General features: G+C 35.9%; 1 protein-coding gene across 7 annotated transcripts in view; it reads left to right on the top strand.

The window, feature by feature from the left end:
• SYCP1 (synaptonemal complex protein 1) overlaps nt 1-23,879 on the top strand; it is a 145,736-nt gene that overhangs the window by 4,469 nt on the left and 117,388 nt on the right. For all 7 annotated transcript variants that reach the window (XM_061410348.1, XM_061410344.1, XM_061410316.1 and 4 more), the window contains 6 exons: nt 727-794; nt 3,306-3,379; nt 11,285-11,343; nt 12,567-12,636; nt 13,503-13,576; nt 17,610-17,718. In XM_061410348.1, the coding sequence (XP_061266332.1) occupies nt 727-794; nt 3,306-3,379; nt 11,285-11,343; nt 12,567-12,636; nt 13,503-13,576; nt 17,610-17,718 (454 nt within the window). The remainder of the gene's footprint in view (nt 1-726; nt 795-3,305; nt 3,380-11,284; nt 11,344-12,566; nt 12,637-13,502; nt 13,577-17,609; nt 17,719-23,879) is intronic.

The following is a 23,879-nucleotide window of genomic DNA, read 5'->3' as shown; positions in this document are numbered from 1 at the left end:
TAATGCTGTTTAAACCAAAGTGTTATTTCATAGTTAACTTAGGTTTGTCTTGTTTCTATCATGTGGATTTTAAGAATGGTGCTTTTTTGAAGTTTCATTAATATTATTTGCATTTCAGTTTTAGGATGAACACACAGGAGAGGTTGCACAAAGCTTAATTAAATTTCTAGGGAAATTTATGTCTAGGGAAATGTCTAGGGAAACAGTAACTTATTTTAGATAAAGATTGAGTTAATGATTCTAATTATAGAGTTTTAATTTTTACTAGTTTATATTCCTGATGATGTTTTGTTTGATATAAATGTGTTTTTTTATATATTAGAAAATGGCATTTTCTAATATATAAAAAAGCAGATAAAACTTTGAATTTGAAGCTGTTTAGCTTCAATATTGTGGCATGGTGAAAGAAAAATTTTGAGAAAATGTAACACTGGGTTAGGACAAAGATAAAGCACCTTCTCAAAATGTTTAGGGAAGATAATCTTACATAAAAATATTGGATACATTTTGGAGATGATTCAGGAAACCTAATTTTAGATTGATGAAAGTAAGACCCATATTCTTATATGTAATCCAGAAGTGTGACAAAAAGTTCTTTTTTATGTTCTAAAAAATAATTTTTATAGACCATCATAGCAAGTTAACAAAGAAATGCTGCTTAATGATTATAGTTGTTTATTTTGCTAACTAAAACGTGATGAACTGTTCTTCTGTCTTGTAAATTAGTTTGAAAATGAAAAAGTAAGTTTGAAATTAGAAGAAGGAATTCAAGAAAATAAAGATTTAGTAAAAGAGTAAGTAATAATTTAATGAATTTATTCTTTACAAATTTATTTTTATTTCAAGCTAATTATTAAAATAATTTCCAAAAATTTAGTGACCTCTTTCTATATTAATTGATATATAGAATTATGTCTGGATGCTGTGGAGAAAAGGAAAACATACATATTTTACATTCTTTCATTTGGCAAACTGGTCACTGACTAATAACTTCTCACATTAAAAAAAATTTCTCACTTTTTAAAATGACAGAGGAAGCCATTATTTGGTGTTGAAAAGGGTGCCTGATGATCCTGTATTTATAACTGCCTATGTGTATTGTATACCTTTCTGTTTGATTATTGTTTTAGATGAAGCTCTTGCAGAATAGGGCTCAACTTGGTTCCAACCTGATTCTAACTGTCAAATTCCTGTTTTTGCCAGTGGTGCAATCATTCTTCCATTAACTTTGGCTTGAAACTTTAGTATCATCTTTGACTTTGCCTTTTCTTTGTTCTAGGCAATAGATAAACTTTATTTTCTGCTTCTTTCACTTCAGATGGTATCATGCAGAATTTAATAGAAAAATGTAATTGTTTAATTTATCTGCCAAATAAATAAATGTTGAATGGTTAGAATATAATGTGAATCCACATACAGTGATAAATCTATTTCTATTTGCTTTAAGTTAAACATTATGCTAAATATGGTTCTAGAAGGCTTCTCACCTTGTCAGTAAAGTTGCTAATAAGTGAAAAATATTATTACAGCATATTGTTTTAGCTTAATTCAAAAACAACCTATGATTTTCCAGAAAAATCTAGATGTTTACCTTAATTTTTTTTCTGGCTAAATATGGTTTGGATATTAGGGGGAAGGGAGAAAGAAGAGGAAATTTCTAAAATTGTGTGCCTACTATATGTTTGGTACTTGTCACTTTTATATGGATATGTGATTGAGTTTCTATAGTATACATGTGTGCATGCTCAGTTGTGTCTGACTCTCTGTAATCTCATGGACTGTAACCCACCAGGCTCCCATCCTATTATGGGATTTTCCAGGCAAGACTACTGGAGTGGGTTGCCCTCCTCTTCCAGGGCATCTTCCTGACCCAGGGATCAAACCTGAGTCTCCTGTGTCTTCTGCATTGGCAGGCAGATTCTTTACCACTGGAGGGCACCACCTGGGAAGGCCTTCTACAGTATAAGGCAGATCTGAAGTCTTCCGTAGCCCTAATACCAGTATTTGGTAACTTGTGAGCTTTCTTAAATCGCTGCTATCTCCATTAACTATCTCCAAACAGTTGACTTTTTTTGTGAATACTGTAACTGCTTAGTTTATATATATAGCATACACTGTAGTGTGGAACAGTGTATTATGATATAGTATAATATAGAATTTATGGTGGGAGGGAGTGACTATATTTTGGTGCGGTATCTTTCTGTTTTAAGCACTTGATTCAGTTGAGTGTCAGTTTTGGTCTCAAATTGTCAATTGTCATTTGAGAGCACCTAACATTTAGTTAAGAGCTTTGTCAGAATGTAGATAAGAAACAAAGTAATACTTAGAATAATAGAGTGACTGGATTATTGGATAACAAATTTAATATTAATAGAAAGTCACTCAGATCAACCAATTATTCACTTGATCATGACTTTCTGAAAGGAATGTAGATTTTAGTGTATTCTTTTTTTATTTTTGTATTTTTTCTTGAGTTTGAAAGAGAGTTTGGGTGTTTAAAAATCATATTCCTGGCCTGTAATAGAACTTTGAGATACTGTAACTTTACTGAATTTGTTTAAATTTTTCTAACAGTTTTTTGTCAGAGTCTGAGGGTTTTCTATATATAATAAAGTCATCTGCAAATAGTGACAGTTTTACTTTGTTCTTTGTGATTTGAGTGCTTTATTTCTTTTTCTTGTCTTTTGCTGTGGTGGTGAAAATGAGCATCCTGTCCTGTTTCTGATCTTAGAGGACAAACTTTCAGCTTTTCAGAGCTGGATATGATGTTAGCTGTGGGCTTGTTATATATGGCTTTTATTATGTTGATATAGGTTCTCTGTATACCCACTCTGTTAAGAATTTTTATCATAAATGAGTTTTGAATTTTCTCAAATGCTTTCTCTGCATCTGTGAGATGATCAGAGGTTTTATTCACATAATTAAATTTAGGAAATTACTCATTTTATGTTTTGATAGCTGGAATATTTCTGGAATAATTAGTAAATGAAGATCCCAATCCTGTCTTCTCATTTTATTTCTTAGGTGAATCTGGAACTGTTTACTAAGAGATTATTGAAAGCTACTTGGGTAGAAACTTGTTAAGGAGGCTTTTACTTTCAAAGAAGGCAGTTATTAAATCATCTTTGCTAATAGTACAGTCAACTCATTTTCCTTCATATAGTCACTTATGAGTGATTCATAATATATATAAAGTATTATAATGTCTTAAGAATTTCTTTAAAATTATAATGTTCAATAACTTTTAGATATGATTTTGCTTTGAGATCAGATTACATTTATGCAAATTCTTTCCTTTGTTCCAGGAATAATGCTACAAGGCATTTATGTAATCTACTCAAAGAAACTTGTGCCAGATCTGCAGAAAAGACAAAGAAATGTAAATATCTTTTCTTATTTTATATGATTTTATCAATTTGTTGTTATTACTTTAATGATGGGAGGTGGAGAGGGAAACAGATTATCTTTTAATTTTTTGAAACCAGTTTTTATTTGAACATGTTATATGCGTCTTATACCATTTCTTTAATAACTAGAATTAATGTCTCATAACCATTTCTTTATATAATAACAAGATTCTTAATTCTTTGAGCTTCATAAAGCACAAAGGTTTTTGAAAGATAATATTATATATTTCAAAAGGTGTATATTGATACTTGACATTTATGGTTAATTCTCATTTTAGTTAAAGTGTGATCTTGAGACTAACCTCTTCTGTCTAGAACAACCAGAAAGTTGAATCAAAAATTATATATAGTCATATTCATAATAGAAAATACTGATGGAGGGCTATGATGAAAGCATAGTACTTAAGAATAGCAATGTAGTATTTATAAATAGAATTCTCAAATTTCTTCTAAAGAAACATTATTTTAGAGGTTCTAGCAGGGGAGCGCAGCTACTCGTATACCCTTGACCGAAGACCGGTCCTCCTCTATCGGGGATGGTCATCCTCTTCTACCGAGCATGCAGGTTCGGGAGGGATGCATATGGAGCGGTGAGGGAGGAAGGGGACACCTGCCTAGCCAGCCAGATCAGCCAAATCAACCCTGGCGATCAGTGGGGTGACAGATGTCACAACCATATCGCCCTCACATCCTAAAGAAACATTATTTTAAAACATTCTATTAAGGTTATGGTATATATGTGAAAGTGCATGTATTTATTTTGTGTGTATTTTGATGTTAATCGTAAAGTAGGAATTTTTTTGTTTTGATGAAAAACATTGTCTGATTTTTAAAAATAATAGTGTTTGTCTTTGTCATTAATCTGACACCAGCTCTACTTTGTTATTTGTTTGTTTCTGCCAAGAATCTATTGGGAAATACTGTGTACCTGCTTTTCCAGGATAGCTTCTATTTTTCAAATTTTAATTGATATCACACAGCTTATTGCTTAAGAGCTTGGACTGAAGAGTTAGATATCCCTGTGTTCAAATTCAAACTTTCAGTTTTTATCTGCCTGATCTTGAATAATTTATGTAACCTCTCTGCCCTTCTGTTTATTAAAGTACCTCTTAGTGTTGTTTAGAGAATTAAATTCGGTAATAAATATAAAATGCTTAGAACAGTGCAAAGTACTCAATATATATTAGCCGTTAATGTTATTTCCAGTATTGCTAGTTTTTTATCCTTGATCCCTGCCTATAGTACTTAGCTTTTGTAACTATATATACTTTCTAGAATGTACTGCTCCACTATCAGCAGTTCCACTATACCCTGTTTATTCAACTTTCAAGATTAACTTTTCTGCCTAGATATAAAAAGTGGTGAAAAGTATATGGATGTGGGTAGAGAGATTCTATATTGATTGCCTTGTAGGAAGTAACCTGGGCTAGAGAGACAAGGCTGTTAGTTCTTTCTTCTGTTTAGTTTTAAGCTAAGTCAGAGATCAGTTGGTGGGAGAGGTTATAACTTTTTAAACATTTTTTAGGTGCTTTCTTATATGAACTAAAGAGTGTATCTTTTTTTCCCCAATATTTCAGTTTATCTGATTATTTATGGCCATGCTGTATGGCTTGTGGGATCTTAGTTCCCCAAATAAGGATTGAACCTGTGCCCTTGGCAGTGAAAGTATAGAGTTCTAACCACTGGACTGCTGGGGAAGTCCCTGGTCCTCTTTCAAGGCTTTTTTGATATTGAGCTACATGAGCTGTTTCTATGTTTTGGAGATTAATCCTTTGTTGGTTGCTTGTTTGCAAATATTTTCTTCCATTCTGAGGGTTATCTTTTTGTTTCGTTTATGGTTTTCTTTGCTGTGCAAAACCTTTTAAGTATAATTAGGTCCCAGTTATTTTCATTACTCTAGGAGGTGGGTCGAAAAAGATCTTGCTGCAAGTTATGTCATAGAGTGTCCTGCCTATGTTTTCTTTTGAGAGTTTTATAGTATATGGCATTATATTTAGTTGTTTTATTCGTTTTGAGTTTTTTTTGTGTATTACAGTTTTCTAATTTCATTTGTATACATTTGTAGCTGTCTCGTTTTCCCAGTGCCACTTATTGAAGAGATTGTTTTTTCTCCATTGTACATTCTTGCCCTAAACAAGTCTTAATACTTGCCTTATATTTAGTGTGAACTCCATATGTATTCTTGCTTTAAGCCTTTATTTTTCTGTTGTGATTTTCTGTTTTTTATTCATTCAACATTTAAAAAAGTACCTACTATGCACCATGAAATGTTCTAGATGCTGAGGGAAAACAATAGTAAAGATACAAATTTTCTGCTGTTATGGATATGTACTCTAGTAAGGGGACACATACCATAAATGAGTAAATATAATGTATGTTAGGTGCTGATAACTGTTTAAAAAGAGAATATTTTGGGATAGAGTATTTGGGGAAGTTTTTTTCTGATTAAGTGCTATTTGATTAGAGACCTGAATAATTGAGGGGTTGTACCATGAAGCTGTTTTGGGAATGAATTATTTCAGGCAGAAGAAATAGTAAATGCAAAATCCCTTAGTCGAGAGCCTGTTTAATCTTTTCAAGTCATAACAATGAGGTCACTGTGCTGTTACTTCCTGTATTTCTTACCTTTTTTTGGTTTATATTTTAGCAGATAGGCAATTCAGGTTCAGATCATAAGTTCTATCTTACCTTTTGTGTGTTGGGATTCCATTACCAGTTCAGTTTTCAAAGCTTTTGCTATGTTACTTTGGGTCTGTTTCATATATGCTCCACTCAAGATTAGATTAGTTCTGGGACTTGGATAGTGATTTCAGAGCCTCTGCTGTATTTGCCTTGGGTCTATCTTGGGTATGCACATCCTCCCTTTTCCCTATGGGACTTGTACCTAGTCATATAAATAATTAGCAGTCCTCTTCTCCAGCTCTCTCTAGCATTACCCTCCTCACCCTCAGCCTTAAAGAGGTCCTGTCCTTTTGTCCCTTGGCCAGAATCATGGAGTTTCTCCTGGGGTTTTGTATGTCCTTTCTGCCGTGGCTGCTGTAGCTCCACTTCCGGGGCCACCCTTGAGACAGGGCTGGAAGAGAGAAAAAAAAATAGAATTTCCTTTTGCTGCTCATGCTTCTTGTTAGATTTCTGCTGGGCCCTTACATTTTTAGTAATTCTAGAAGAGAAGGTAGGAAAAAACTAAACAAACAGGGAACTTGCCTTCACATGAGTCACTTCTTTAGCTTTTTACTTTTCTTCCCAATCTACCTGCTTTTGCTTAGTTTTCAGATTCTTTAAGTAGTTGCTTTATAGATTTCATTCTGAGTTTTTGTTGTAATCAATGGTAGAGAAAGGCTATAGTGGGCTTATTCCATCCTGACTGATACTGGAAATTGGTTTAGATTTTCTGAGTTATAATTCTCAACTATTCTTGGTCTCATGATTCATTATTATCTTTTTAGGTCATTGTTTCTTTTAATAACTCAAAAAATTCCTCCAGCTTTTTAAATGTCTTTGGGAGGAAGGTTGGTCTGAATTACTTTGTTGTTACCAGAAAACAGAGTCATTTAATGACAACTCTTATTTTCATGTTGAAATCTGTGTGTGTTTTGTTGTTGGTTTTTGGCTACGTCATGTAGCTTGTGGGATCTTAGTTCTCCACCAGGGATTGAACCCAGACCCCTTGCAGTGATAGTGTGGAGTCCTAACCACTGGACTGCCAGGGTTAGTTGAAATTAAGAACTTTAAACAGGGAGTTGAAATTTCTTATACTGAAATCTCTGTAGCTTCTCTATTCTTAATGTAATTCTTCTCCTTAAGGCATATAGAAAAAGTCTAAAGCGCATTTTTATCTCTTTAGATTTTTAAAGATAGTTACTTGTCCTTTTTGAATATTATCTTCTGTAACCTACATTTTCAAGATTCTTTGTGCTTTTGTAATTTTGGTTTGTCTGTTTGAATATTTAGGAGTACAGACCTGTATGAGGTAATCTAATTTGTAATTTGACCTGTGTAAAGGCCTATTTCTTGTCTAATTGTAGGTGTCATTAATGAACTTTAAAGTCAGCTTATTTGCTAGTTACATTGTATTAAAGGCTTAGTGATTTCATTATTAATTAAAATCTTTAACTTTTTTTTTACTTCATTATTTACACATGCATTTAGACTTCTGGATCCAAATAGCATTCTTTGCATTTATCCCTACTATAATTTCATTAGGCATATCTCTATTTTAATCATGTACCACCACTTATTATTTTGGGATCCTGGCAAATAACATAATTTTTCTGTGTCACACTTTTGTTATCTATGAAATGGGGATAACCACAGTTCTATTTACCTATACTTAGATTTCATATATAATATATGTATTTATGTGTATATTTTTCCCTTTGCCAGGACTCAGGCATTTTTTTGGTCCTTATGTCAGGTCAGTTTCTCTCTCTCCCTCAGTTCTTCTCTCATCAGTAACAAAAATTTGGAATGACAGACTAAAGGTTTCAAACAACAGACAAGTTGCAACTCAATTACAACTCAAGCAGACATATCTTTTAGCTCAGTTAGTAAAGAATCCACCTGCAATGCAGGAGACCCCAGTTCGATTCCTGGGTTGGGAAGATCTACTGAAGAAGGGATAGGCCGCCCACTCTAGTATTGTTGGGCATGCTTTGTGGCTCAGCTGGTAAAGAATCTGCCTGAAATATGGGAGACCTGGGTTTGATCCCTGGGTTGGAAAGATTTACTGGAGAAGGGAAAGGCTACCCACTCCAGTATTCTGGCCTGGAGAATTCCCTGAACTTTATAGTCCATGGGGTCGCAAAGAGTTGAACACGACTGAGCAACTTTCTCTTTGTTTCACTTTCTCAAGATGTGGGAGCAGGCTGACCCCAAAGGAGTCATTGTCCTCCCAACCCCTTTTGGCTTCCCTCTTTTTATACTTCTCCTCTCCTCCTTTTTGTTGTGCCCTGTGCAAAATAGGGGTTTTACCCACCGTCAATCAAGAAAAGGAATGCAAATAGGCATAAACTCAAGGTTGATTGACAGTTGCAATTTATATAACAGGCTCTGTTGTGTATGTCTTCCTATAATTCAGTCTGTTATAATCAGATGTATATATGTATAGAATATTTATGAACCCTAAATGAGCTCCTAGCTGCCTAAGGTTACTTGAAGAAGCCCCTGTGGGTAGTTTGTATCCACTCTGTGCCTAGGACACAAGTACAGGAGTGGAGTAAGTCTCTGTGGTTATTTTGTAGCATATCTGTGAGCTCTCCTGAGTGTGTCTGGGATGGGTTTAGAGATCAGCTTGGATTCCTTTCCTCATTGCTCATGCCTATCTTCCTACCTAACACTTAAAAGTTACAGTTTTGTCAGGACAGTCATTTGAATCTATGTGTAATAGTCTTTCTTTAGACCAGAAAAGTTTTATGATATCTTTGGCCACTTATTCTGATTTCTGTTTGGGCATACTTGTTATTTATTTGTTGGCCCTTGTTTTTCATTTCTATAATTGTTTTAATATTTGTTTTCTCACCTCTTTCATGTTCTCTTTTCTTTGTTTGATAGTATTTTTTCATGGCCTTGTGTAGATTTTCTAACCATATACATCATTGAAATAAGCAAGAACTATCTAGACTAAATGAATAAACAAGATGTTAAACTGGCTTTGGACATAGTATAGTGGTTGAATCCTCTTTTGATATTTATAGTTGTATGGCCAGTCACTGAACAGTTTCTAATGTTTTCACCTTGCATGGGTCTACTTTTGGTAGGGAATCTCCTTTCTGTCCCTTCTGCCTCTTTTTCTGATACTCTGATAACTTTTGTGGAATATATGATTCTTAGTGAGTTTAGTCAACAAACTCAGGCATGCACAAAATTTTTATATCTTAAAATGTTAAAAAATCTTAAAGCCTTTATTCTGCTCACATGGAAGAAATTTATCTTAGTAAATTTGAATTTTTCTTCATTACCTGGGGTTGTATATAAATTTGGGGGTGCCCATATAGTGCCATGTGGTAGAGAGGGACATTGACTTCTCAGTCATCTGTCCTTTGAGACTTTGATCATTTCGATAGGTATTCAGTTACTGGTCTACATGTTGCATGTGATACCATCCTTGATCCTGTGTGCTTTATCATTGCTAAGCCATTCTTGTTTTCTCAGTCTCACTCTACTCTTGGTTTGCCTAGGTTTATCATGGTGTTATGGATTGCATAAGTACTTGCCAGAATCCCTGGAACTCAGACATCAATCATCTCTCATCTAAGACAATGAATGCTCTAGTAAGAAATAGGTTTTATTGGTTACAATTATTATATCAGTACATTAGAACATTTTACTACCAAAGTCCCTTCTCTATGCCCCGCTGTAGCAACTTGCTCCTGACAACTATAAAGTACATCTATACCAATTTATTTTATTTTTTGTAGTTTTATTATCTTTCCAGTACTTGTCTATTGGAAGAATGACTGGAGGGTATTTTGGAAGTACTGATGATGATGGTCAATAGGATGCACAAACAGTTGAGATTTGTTGCTAACTGTGTTGGGTAGTAAATATGAAACAGTGAATGGATGGAGTGAGAAGGATGAACTTTCTGTTGAAATACCAATGTGTTCTGTCTCTAGTTCCATGTTTGAGAGATTTGGCTCCTCATTGACATTTGAGTCTATCATTGCTGCCATTCTTGTTTTGCAGCTTGTTACTTAGAATCTGGAACTAATACTGTCCCTTCAGTTTATCATGGTTTTTGTGATTCTTGGCCCAAACGGGTGGAATAATGAAGGGATAGTCACATTGTCTTTTACTGCCTTGTGCCTTAATTCTCTGTAGTACCACATATCAACACTCAGTTTGAGTATAGTTAGTAGCTCAGGTTAAAAAAAAAAACAAAAAAAAAAAAACCCTAAAAATATTGCAGAGGATTTACAGGAGATTTCTCTTTGGGACTACACTTATTCTTAGCTTATTCTTGTCTTGACATTTATTTTCCTTTCTGTCTCTTCAAAAAATAGAGCAGAAACAAGAGTGAGATTTATGTTTCATTTAAAATTCACCTCATGGACACAGATGTACAGAACAGTCTTTTGGACTCTGTGGGAGAGGGAGGGCGGATGATTTGGGAGAATGGCATTGAAACATGTATAATATCATATAAGAAATGAATCACCAGTCCAGGTTCCATGCAGGATACAGGATGCTTGGGCCTGGTGTACTGGGATGACCCAGAGGGATGGTATGGGGAGGGAGGTGGGAGGGGGTTCAGGATTGGGAACACGTGTACACCCGTGGCGGATTCATGTTGATGTATGGCAAAACCAATACAATATTGTAAAGTTTAAAAAAAAAAAAAAAAGAAATGCTATCCAGTGGGTGGTGGTCCAATGGAAAGGACCTGCCTGAGTCCTGCATATGGTTTCTCACTCTAATGAAAAGTGTCTTTTATCCTTGGGACACTCACTTAGCTTTTTCTCTGTTAAGTAGAGGACCTCAAAGTTTTCTTCTAAGAAAAAAAAAATAAAAGTCACCTCATGAATCTTAAAAATACAAAGGAAAAATACTTCACACATAGTTCTTAAATCCCAAATTATTGTAAATGCTAAAACTATAAATATAAAATTTGAATAAATTAATGAGTAATAATAATTCTATAAAAGGAAATTAGAGATAACTGAACAGCTCCAACTTTTGAGGTAGTTGTCATGAGGTATGACCATGCCTTATGTAAATTATTTTTAATACTACTTTAAATGACTCAAAAGATGTACCAATATCCTTTACTAACACAGATTTTTAAATATTTTAATGCTTACCTGAGACATTTGAGTGTTACCTTGTTGGAATCATAGTTGTTTTAAATTTAATTTTGAAATATTTTATATTTATAACAGATGAATATGAACGAGAAGAAACTAGGCAAGTTTATATGGACCTAAATAGTAACATAGAGGTAAGTGGTAGTGAAAATCTGAATATTTTAAACAGAGGCATTTCTAAGCAAATTAGAGTAATAGCTACAAAAATATGAACAATTGTTCTTGCTAAAGGGATTATTATTTACCTTTTGATATATGATTATATCTAGTAAAATTCTCAAGATTCCATACTATGAGTATTAATGTTTTGTTTTTTAGTGGTTTTTTAATTTACATGTTAGTGACACCATTTAACTTAATTTATTAGATATTAACTCTGTGTCAGAGACTAGCACATTTTGACATATAACCATTAATTTGAAAAACATAGCAAGTATTATTAATCTGTGTCTGGTGCCTGTTTACTTTTTAAAAAAATCCCATCCCCTATCATTCTTCAGTTTGCTTCTCTGCTGTAATTCTTTCTTTTTTGTTTCTCAGACTTGCTAAACTCTTTCTGATCTTGCTTCTCTGAATTTGTTCTTTCTATCTAGAACTTTTCCTATCCAAGATCTTGTGCAAATGTATATGCTTAATTCTGCTTTTTTATTACCCTCCTTATTATTTCACCTAAAATATCTTTCTACTCAGTCGTCTTCTCTCCTCACCTTGTCTTAACTTCCCTGAAGAGCACTTGAAACTGCATGATATTTATTTGATATACACGTGTGCATGTGTGTGTGTATGTGTGTATTTGTGTTGGTATGTCTTCTTTCTTATACTGAGATGAAAGGATAAGGACTTTGTCTTATATCCTAAATGCCTAAAACAGTGCCTGGCACAAAATTGACAGTAACTATTTATTAAATGAATAAATGAATTCATCCAGTTTTACAAATCAGGATTTGTTGAATGTTGAATGAACTCATGCTGACAGGAAGTATAATTTGAACTCTTATGGGGAGAGACCTCACAGAGATTATACTCTAGTAGATTGTAAGCAAAAATCAGTTGAAAATTACAGATTTTGATATGGGCTATTAAGTAAATGACTAGAGTACTAATAATTGTTTTGCTACTCTTTGGTATTATATAACCTGTCTCCAGTGCCTTTAAGCATCTGAGAAGCTACCATAACAGGCACTCTTAGTACATTTTAGTAAATTGTTTAATTATTAAAAGTTACAGACTTTTCATTATTCAATGTTGTATAGTTTTAAATGTAATGATCACTTGATACAAATTTATTATTTTCATTGCTTCAAGAAAGCTATTTAAAAAGCCTTAGTATGATTCTTAAAACTTAAATATATTTCAGAAAATGATAATAGCTTTTGAGGAACTTCGTGTGCAAGCTGAGAGTTCCAGACTGGAGATGCATTTTAAGTGTAGGAATCTTATTATTTTAAATATTACTCTTCTATTTATATTTTTAATAAATTCTGTTAATGTTTTCATACCTTCAGCTTGATGCCTAAACTATTGGAAACTTTTATACTGTATATGGTTTTATAAGCCCCTCAAAATCTTGTGGAATGTGGCAGAGGATTGGTATATGTTAAAAATAACCTGTTTGACTCAAAAGCTACATTTTCCCTGAAATCAAATTATGGTTTGTACTTAAGTTTTTGGAAGTGTGATTTGGTTTTATTTTTACATTTCTTGGTCAAGTTGCATGTTAAAATAATAATAGATATATTTTTAAAATCTGTTATTTCAGATTTGTGTGTTATAAAGAAGAAAACTTTTATATATGTGCTGTTATAAAAATTATAGAATGTTAGAAAGTTATTGTAACTTGCTACTGCTGCTAAGTCACTTCAGTCGAGTCCGACTCTGTGCGACCCCATAGACGGCAGCCCACGAGGGTCCCCCGTCCCTGGGATTCTCTAGGCAAGAACACTGGAGTGGGTTGCCATTTCCTTCTCCAGTGCATGAAAGTGAAGAGTGAAAGTGAAGTCGCTCAGTCGTGCCCGACTCTTAGCGACCCCATGGACTGCAGCCCACCAGGCTCCTCTGTCCATGGGATTTTCTAGGCAAGAGTATTGGAGTGGGGTGCCATTGACTTCTCCGTATTATAACTTAGATATTGTTAAATTTACTAAACAGAAGTTTAGCAGCAAGAAGATAGCAGTTTCATCTTTTCACATTGGAATTTAATATCTAGATAAATAACAAAGTGAAATAAAATATCAGAAACTTAAAATTTTGTTTGTGATAGTTACATTAAAGTATATTTGTTTTACTTTCAAAGTAAAGGAAGATTATGAAAAAATCCAACACCTTGAAGAAGAGTACAAGAAGGAAATAAATGACAAGGAAAAGCAGGTATTTTTTACAAATCTATTTTCTGTATCCTTTATATTTGCTAATAAATGAGATACTTAAAATTTCATGAGAAATTTTTATTTGCTGCCTGCTTGATAAAGTTTTGAATTTTAATATTATGTATATTTAAATATATTTTCCATATGCCTTAATTTCCATTGACTCAAATTTGTACATATTGAATGCTATCCCTTTTTAAAAAATCCGTGGATCTTCTACAATATTTATATTAGTGGGTATTAGGACATTCTGTAAATATATATTATTTTGTGAGGACTTTTGTTCAGATAAAAACTTCATAAAATATAAATATGATCATGATTATGCAACCCACATTTTGCAGTTTATTTTGAAATATGTGATTCATGACACCAATGAAGGTGAACTAAAACGTTCTTTTGCTTCTTTCTGTTAATGTCACATAGTGGGAAACTTGAAAATGGTGAGTTTATATTCTTTTAGAGTCACAAGAATGTTGATTTCAGATGATGATTATGCCAACTTTAACAGTTTCCAGCTTTCTGAATTCAGAATGGAAAATGAAATATAGAAAGGAATCTTTGGGTAGTATAGTTATTTTGACTATCATCTCTCTACTTCTCCCTATTTTTTCTGAGTTTTTATCTGACTTGGCACAAATACCTTGTAATTATAGATAACAAGGATATGTACTAAACAATAATGGCAAATATTAATTGAAAGTACAAAGAAGATTCTTAGAGTTTTCTGTAAAGTGAAGTGAAGTCACTCAGTCATGTCCGACTCTTAGTGACCCCATGGATTGCAGCCTACCAGGCTCCTCCATCCATGGGATTTTCCAGGCAAGAGTACTGGAGTGGGGTGCCATTGCCTTCTCCTTGACTTCATTCTTATATGTATTATACTTTGATCTTTTAAAAGAGCTAGCATTTTTTTTCTGTATTTTAACCATATTTTTAAACCAGATTTCTGAAAGAAGGAGGTATTCTTAAAAGCGAAAAGTGTGCTTATTATACAGAACACAAAAATAGAATAAAGTGCTGAGAAGCTTGTTGGAATCCGGAGTGCATGAGCTGAACTTTCAGATCTTGGGTGTTCTTTATAAAAATGATGCTGTGGCCAGCTAGTGTTTTGGTGGGGACTCTGTGTTTGTTGTTTAGTTGCTTTGTTGTATCTGACTCTTTGCAACCCCATGGACTGCAGCACGCCAAGCTTTCCTGTCCTTCACTATCTCCCAGAGTTTGCTCAAACTCAAGTCCTTTGAGTTGGTGGTACCATCCAATCATCTCATTCACTGTTGCCCCCTTTTTTTCCTGCTCTCCATCTTTCCCGTATTTCCAGTGAGTTGGCTCTTCACATCAAGTGGCCAAAGTATTGGAGTTTCAGCTTCAGCATCAGTCCTTCCAGACAATATTCAGAGTTGATTTCCTTTAAGATTGACTGGTTTGATCTCCTTGCTGTCCAGGGTACTCTCAAGAGTCCTTTCTAGCACCACAGTTTGAAAGGATCAATTTTTCAACAGTTGGCCTTCTTTATTGTCCAACTCTCACATCCATACATGACTACTGGAAAAACCGTTGCTTTGACTATACAGATCTTTGTTGGCAAAGTGACTTCTCTGCTTTTGAATACACTGTCTAGGTTTGTCATAGCTTTTCTTCCAGGGAACAAGCATCTTTTACTTTTGTTGCTGCAGTTACCATCAGCAGTGATTTTGGAGCCCAAGAAAATAAAATCTGTTAACTGTTTCCACTTTTTCCCCATTTGTTTGCCGTGAAGTGATGGAACTGGATGCCATGGTCTTAGTTTTTTTCATGTTGAATTTCAAGCCAGCCTTTTCAGTTTCCTCTTTCACCTTCATCAAGAGGCTCTTTAGTTCCTCCTCACTTTCTACCATTAGAGTGGTATCATCTCCATATCTGGGTTGTTGATATTTTTCCCGGCAATCCTGATTCCAGCTTGTGATTCATTCTGCCTAGCATTTCTCATGATGTACTCTGCATATAAGTTAAAAAATAGGGTAACAATATATAGCCTTGACACACTCCTTTTCCTGTTTGATATCAGTCTGTTGTTCCATATCTGGTTCTAACTGTTGCTTCTTGACCTGCATATAGGTTTTTCAGGAGGCAGGTATGGTGGTCTGGTATTCCCATCTCTTTAGGAATTTTCCATAGTTTGTAGTGATCCATACAGTAAAGGCTTTTGCATAGTTAATGAAGCAGATGTTTTTCTAGAATTTCTTTGCTTTCTTCATGATCCAGTGAATATTGACAATTTGATCTCTGGTTTCTCTGCCTTTTCTAAATCCTGCTTGTATATTTGGAAGTTCTAAGTGTTGTTATTTTCAAGACTTTTTTTTTTTTCCCTAGAAATCTCCAAATTCTTTTCCTGGGAATGTAAACTTTGTTGATAGCATTTCGGGGCTGGGTTAGCAGGACAGGCTGAGTCTCATCATTCCATATGTTGACTTCTTAGTTATATCTTTTGTCTCCAACCTTTCCTGTGCCTGGAAATCCAGGTTTAGAGATTCTTTTGTGTTTTTTTTTTCCCCTCTGATTTGATCATGCTGGTGTCTCTTGCAAAGATGGAATAGGCTTGTTCTCTGATTGGCTTTCAGGGAGTAGCATCCAGGAAAGGAGGGTTAAGAGGCCTAGAGAAGACTTACTACTCTTAGCAAACTTCCAATCTCCTTGTACCTTTTGTTGTTGTTGTTCAGTCTCTCAGTCATGTCAAACTCTTTGCAACCCTATGGACTGCAGCAAGCCAGGCTTCCCTGTCCTTCACTATCTCCCTGAACTTGCTCAAACTCATGTTGATTGAGTTGGTGATGCCCTCTAACCATCTCATCCTCCGTCGTCCCCTTCTCCTGCCTTCAGTCTTTCCCAGCAGCAGGGTCTTTTCCAATGAGTCAGTTCTTCACATCAGGTGGCCAAAGAATTGGAGCTTCAGCATCAGTCCTTCTAATGAATATTCAGGATTGATTTCCTTTAGGATTGACTGGTTTAATCTCCTTGCAGTCCAAGGGACTCTCAAGAGTCTTCTCCTTTTACTTAGTCTCCTGTTTCATACCTAGTTTCCACAGTGTCTGTGCTTCAAATTCTTGAAACATTCTGGGTTTCTTTAGGATTGAACTATCTTGCTTCTCATTTGTAATCTTCCCTGTGTAGACTCTTAGTTTTGATCTTGCATTTCTATGCTAAATCATTTTCTGTTCCCTTTCACTGTTTTCCTTTTTTACATTTTGTGGCTTAGATTATAGAAGTCTCATGGTTTCATGGAAGATGAAGTCCATCTTTGTTGTTTTTCTGGTGATTTTTTGGGTGGTTTGAAGATGAAAATAGGGTAGGGAGGTCTTTCTACCATCTTGAATCTGTGAGTCTTCAGTCTATAAGTTTATCTTTCACCTTTCCTTTACATGCACTCTATTCTAGCCATCTAAACATTTCAGCTCTCTGAATAGAAGCATGATCTTTTGATCCTTTGTATTCTTACACAAGTCTAGAATGCTCATTTCCTCCTGCTAACCTGAATACTTAGACAAGACTAAGTACTTGTCTATCAAGATTCAGTTCAATTCTTTGAGAAGGGTTAATTTTTGATTACATCCCCCAAGACTGATTTAGATTTTTTTTCTAATTCCTGTAAGATTTTTGTTCTATAATAATATTCAAGTTTAGTTGTTTGTCACCTGGTCTAGGCTATGAGTTTCTTGGATGACTTCCATCATGTCTGTATATTCAGTGCTTATTATGGTTTCTGGAACAGAGTAGGTGCTCAATAATATTTATAGAATAAATGAACCAGTAGATTCCAATATATAATCTTCTAAGTGATAACTTAAAATGCTTATTATAATATTAAGAATGTTGCACTAGTTTGCTCACTCCTTCATTCAATAAATGTTTGCTGTGCAAGCACATACTAAATGCCAGGCACAGACTGATGAAAAGCATATAAGGAAGTACATAAAATAATCATAGATGATGATCGGTGCTAAGGTATCATTTAATTTTTTGTATCTATAATGTATTATTTAAATATTTCATTTTAGGTATCACTGCTTTTGATCCAAAGTACTGAGAAAGAAAATAAAATGAAAGAGTTAACATTTCTGCTAGAGGAGTCCAGAAATAAAATTAATCAATTGGAGGAAAAGACAAGTAAGAATTTATATAAGAAAATATGATAATGTGTTATGTATTCCTCTTGTTATGTTTAAAATTTTAGCTTTCATTACAGTTTTATTGTAATGAAACAGTTTTGTAATGTTTTGGGCTTCCCTGGTGGCTCAGACAGTTAAAGAATCTGCCTGCAGTGCAGGAGACCCGGGTTCAATCCCTGGGTTGGGAAGATACCCTGGAGAAAGGAATGGCTATACACTCTAGTATTCTTGTCTGGAAAATCCCATGGACAGAGGAGCCAGGCGGGTTATAATCCATGGGGTTTCTAAGAATCAGATACGACTGAGCATGCATACACCACACACACACTAGTATCCTTGCCTGGGAAATCCCATGGACAGAGGAGCCTGGAAGGATACAGTCCGTGGGATCACAAAGAGTTGGACACAACTGAGCAACTAACACAGTTTTGTTGTAATGGTTTTTAATGCTGTAATTCTCCACCCAGGTTGAAAAGTTGGAGGAGGGAATAACAGTCACTTAGGAAGCTTTTTAAAAGAAGATGTGCTCCTCTTTTCCCTTTGCATACTCTCATTTTCTTCAAGTTTCAAGAAGGTGCTCCATGAAAACAGGGATCTTTGTCTTTTTTTGTTAATTGATGCGTTCCAAGTGCATAAAACAGTGCCTAATATATATTAGGCATCAAATATTTTGTAAATAAATGAATACTCTAGGAGCACTATGGAGACAGTTATTAATTAGTCTTGGAGCAAGGCATTTGGAAAGGCATTAAGGAAAAGTTGTTTGTTGAAGTAGACCATGAATGAGTCAAGTTGCTCAGTCATGTCTGACTCTTTGTGATCCCATGGACTGTCACCTACCAGGCTCCTCCATCCATGGAATTTTCCAGGCAAGAGTACTGGAGTGGGTTGCCATCTCCTTCTCTAGGGGATCTTCCTGGACCCAGGGGGATCGAACCCATGTCTTCTGCATTGCAGGCAGGTACTTCACCGTCTGAGCCACCAGGGAACGAATGCTGTCAGGTATGCCAAAATGTTAAACCAGCAAATATTAAAGCCTAAATAAGACAGTTCAGAACTTCCCTGGTGATCCAGTGGTTAAGAATCCGCCTGCCAATGCAGGGGACGTGGGTTTGATCCCTGATCCAAGAAGGTTCCACATGCCTTGGGGCAACTAAGTTCACCCGTCACAACTACTAAAAGAAAGAAAGAAAGTGAAGTTGCTCAGTCTTGTCCGACAATTTGTGACCCCATGGACTGTAGCCTACTAGGCTCCTCCACCCATAGGGTTTTCCAGGCAAGAGTACTGGAAAGTGAAAGTGAAGTCACTCAGTCATGTCCGAGTCTGCGACCCCATGGACTGTAGCCTACCAGGCTCCTCTGTCCATGGGATTTTCCAGGCAATAGTACTGGAGTGGATTGCCATTTCCTTCTCTAGGGCAATCTTCCCAACCCAGGGATCAAACGTGGGTCTCCTGCATTGTAGACAGACGCTTTACCATCTGAGCCACCAGGGAAGGAGGGGGTTGCCATTTCCTTCTCCAGGGTAAGTAGATCATAGATGATTAAAAGTCCACCTGACCTGCCTTTTGAGAAACCTATATGCAGGTCAGGAAGCAACAGTTAGAACTGGATATAGAACAACAGACTGGTTCCAACTAGGAAAACGAGTACGTCAAGGCTGTATATCATCACCCTGCTTATTTAACTTATATGCAGAGTACATCATGAGAAACGTTGGGCTGGAAGAAGCACAAGCTGGAATCAAGATTGCCGGGAGAAATATTAATAACCTCAGATATGCAGATGACACCACCCTTATGGCAGAAAGTGAAGAGGAACCAAAAAGCCTCTTGATGAAAGTGGAGAGTGAAAAAGTTGGCTTAAAGCTCAACATTCAGAAGACAAAGATCATGGCATCTGGTCCCATCACTTCATGGGAAATAGATGGGGAAACAATGTCAGACTTTATTTTTGGGAGCTCCCAAATCACTGCAGATGGTGACTGCAGCCATGAAATTAAAAGATGCTTATTCCTTGGAAGAAAAGTTATGACCAACCTAGATAGCATATTCAAAAGCAGAGACATTACTCTGCCAACAAAGGTCCGTCTAGTCAAGGCTATGGTTTTTCCAGTGGTCATGTATGGATGTGAGAGTTGGACTGTGAAGAAAGCTGAGCGCCAAAGAATTGATGCTTTTGAACTGTGGTGTTGGAGAAGACTCATTAGAGTCCCTTGGACTGCAAGGAGAGCCAACCAGTCCATTCTGAAGGAGATCAGCCCTGGGTGTTCTTTGGAAGGAATGATGCTAAAGCTGAAACTCCAGTACTTTGGCCACCTCATGCGAAGAGTTGACTCATTAGAAAAGACTCTGATGCTGGGAGGGATTGGGGGCAGGAGGAGAAGGGGATGACAGAGGATGAGATGGCTGGATGGCATCACTGACTCGATGGACGTGAGTCTGAGAGAGCTCCGGGAGTTGGTGATGGACAGGGAGGCCTGATATGCTGCGATTCATGGGGTCCCAAAGAGTCGGACACGACTGAGTGACTGAACTGAACTGAGACAGTGAATTGGAGGAGGGAGTGTAGGCGAAAGAAATGGCTTGTGCAAGTCTTAAAAGTGTGAAAATTAGGGTATATTTGAAGCACTGATTACTATATATTAGTATACTAGTATAATATAAATATTAGTATATATCTTTAAGTCTGTATCTTAAAGAACTCAGATAGATGAGACTGGAAAAAATGTTTGGATCAGATTATGAAGGATCTTTAGGATCATGTAATATTTTAGACTATCTTTTTATTGAGTGTTTTTCAAACTTGTTCAAGTAGTAAGGCACTTGAAAGGTGTGCCCTTTGTGAAATACTGTGCTCCTTTCAGAACATCATGGAGATCTTGTGGCATTTTTTCAGTTTTTTCTTAAAAACATGGCAAAGAATTATTTAGTTCCTGTTAACCTATGCCTGCTCATTTTACCTTGCTGTCATTACTGTGTCCTGTACTCCAGATATTGAAATTGTTTAACTTCTTTTACATTTTATGTTCTCCCTCTCTCACCAGCTTTTTGCTACTTCTACTAACCAAAATTAACTTTCTACCTCCTCTCCAAACCTATTGGCTAAATTCTGCTGAACTCCTTATTGTTAAGAGTGGCTTAAGCATTACTTGTAAGTCTCCTGTGACCTTGAGTGTCTTGAGGGCAGTGTCTTACTAAATATCTTTGTAACTCTATAGTGCCCAACATGTTGCTATATATATAATAGAATTTTAATAGGTGTTAAGATGAATGAATGTTTAATCTTATCATATAAACTGGAAACAACTTATTGGTAATAAATAATACTGTATGATTCTGCAGACTTATAGCCACTGAAATATATTCATTTAAGTTACTTTTCATTGTTTCCCATCTATCCATCTATCTTCCACTTGTTTTTCTCTTTGTTTCAGCTTAGATATCTTCTACTGACCTGTTATCTAACCCTGCCTTCTACTGTGTCAAATTGCTTTTAAACTCATTTATTGAATCCTTAACTTTAATCATATGTCTTCCTTCTAAAATTTCCATTTAATTATTTTTCTAAAGATTTCATTTCTCTGGTTAACTTCTCTTTTAAAAGTGACATTTCATCCTTTTTGAATATATTAGTCATTGATATTTTATAGTTCTCTTTTTACTTCAACATCTGGCTCACCTTTTGATCTGTTTCTTTTTTAAAAACATGGTAAAATACATATAACATAAAATTTACTATCTTAATCATTTTTAAGTGTATGGCTCAGTGGCACAGATACATTCACATTGTTAGGCAGTCATCAGTAGTATTTATCTCCAGAACTCTTCATCTTGCAAAATTGCTGTATCCATTAAGCAAAAACTTCCCATTTCCTCCTCCCCTCAGCCCTTGGTGACCTCCATTCTACTTTCTATTCCTTTTTAATCTTATTTTTTAGTGATTTGTCCTTATCTTTTGATGTGTCCAGTAATTTTTTGATTGAATTCTGTACATTGTTATAAGAAAAGTTACAGGCGCTGGCTGATGTTGTCTTCTGTTTGCTAGGGAGAAATTGGGCTGATTATTGTAATCCAATTAGAGGCTAGCTGAATGAAGGGAAATAGTCAAGTTTATGAGGTTTTTTTGAGTCTTCAATTTTGTTTATTCAGCTCTTTGAGACCTGTAAGACTATGCTATTTTAAAAAACTTACTTACTTTTAATTGAAGGATAATTGCTTTGCAGTATTGTGTTGGATTTTGCCATATATTAACATGAATCAACCATAGGTATATCCCCTTTCTCTTGGGGATGGGAGGTGGGTCCTGCCATTCTAGGTTGTCACATATATGCTATTTTAATCCCCTGGAAACAGCCCTTTGCTGGGACCAAGCGAGCATTTAGGCCTCTTGCTCATGCCTAGAATCAGTAGATGTCAGCTAAATTTTGTCAGTTGACTTATTAGGACGTATCTTTTAGGGATCTTAGCCTTACTTTAGTCCTTTTTGTTTAGATTTGTTCTGTGTTTACTAGTTATTTTCAGCATGAAGGTTTGTCTGTTACCAACTACTTCATTCTCCCTGGAACTATCCATTTAAATTAATTATGATCAGCTAATTCTTATTTTTAATATTTTCTTCAGTTCAGTTCAGTCGCTCGGTTGTGTTTGACACTTTGCGACCCTATTGACTGCAGCATGCCAGCCTTTCCTGTCCATAACCAACTGCCGGAGCTTGCTCAAACTGATGTCCTTTGAGTTGGTGATGCCATCCAATTATCTCATCCTCTGTTGTCCCCTTCTTCTCCTGCCTTCAGTCTTACCAGCATCAAGGTCTTTTGCAGTAAGTCAGTTCTTCACATCAGGTTGCCAAAGTACTGGAGCTTCAGCTTCAGCATCAGTCCTTCCAATGAATATTCAGGATTGATTTCCTTTAGGATTGATTGGTTTGATCTCCTTGCAGACCAAGGGATTCTCAAGAGTCTTCTCCAACACCACAGTTCAAAAACATCAGTTCTTCGGTGCTTAGCTTTCTTTAGTCCAACTCTCCAGTAGTCCATATGTGACTACTGGAAAAATGATAGCTTTAACTAGACAGATCTTTGTTGGCAAAGTAATGTCTCTGTTTTTTAATATGCTGTCTAGGTTGATAATAGCTTTTCTTCCAAGGAGTAAGCGTCTTTTAATGTCATGGCTGCAGTCACCATCTGCAGTGATTTTGGAGCCCAAGAAAATAAAGTCTGTCGCTGTTTCTCTTGTTTCCCCATCTATTTTCCATGAAGTGATGAGACCGGATTCCATGATCTTAGTTTTCTGAATGTTGAGTTTTAAGTCAACTTTTTCACTCTCCTCTTTCACTTTCATCAAGAAGCTCTTTAGTTCTTAGTTTTCCGCCATAAGTGTGGTGTCATTGGCATATCTGAAGTTATTGATACTTCTCCCGGCAGCCTTGATTCCAGCTTGTGCTTCATCTAGCCTGGCATTTCACATGATGTACTCTGCATATAAGTTAAATAAGCAGGGTAACAGTATACAGCCTTGACGTACTCCTTTCTCGATTTGGAACCAGTCTGTTGTTCCATGTCCAGTTCTAACTATTGCTTCTTGACCTGCATACAGATTTCTCAGGAGGCAGGTGAGGTAGTCTGGTATTCCCATCTCTTTAAGATTTTTCCACAGTTTGTTGTGATCCCCACAGTCAAGGGCTTTGGCGTAGTCAATGAAGCAGAAGTAGATGTTTTTCTGGAACTTTCTTGCTTTTTCAGTGATCCAACGGATGTTGGCAATTTGATCTCTGGTTTCTCTGGCTTTTCTAAATTCAGCTGGCCCATCTGGAAGTTTATGGTTCACATATGGTTGAAGCCTGGCATGGAGAATTTTGAGCATTACTTTGCTAGCATGCGAGATGAGTATAATTGTGTGATAGTTTGAACATTCTTTGGCATTGCCTTTCTCTGGGATTGGAATGAAACCTGACCTTTTCCAGTCCTGTGGCACTGCTGAGTCTTCCAAATTTGCTGGCATATTGAGTGCAGCACTTTCACAGCATCATCTTTTAGGATTTGAAATAGCTCAACTGGAATTCCATCACCTCCACTAGCTTTATTTGTAGTGATGCTTCCTAAGGCCCACTTGACTTCGAATTCCACGATGTCTGGCTGTAGGTGAGTGATGACACCAT

This window comes from Bos javanicus, chromosome 3 (genome assembly GCF_032452875.1).
Source record: "Bos javanicus breed banteng chromosome 3, ARS-OSU_banteng_1.0, whole genome shotgun sequence".
NCBI classification, from domain to species: domain Eukaryota; kingdom Metazoa; phylum Chordata; class Mammalia; order Artiodactyla; family Bovidae; genus Bos; species Bos javanicus.
Note: the sequence above shows the minus strand (reverse complement) of the source record. Positions and strands in the feature narration are given on the sequence as shown.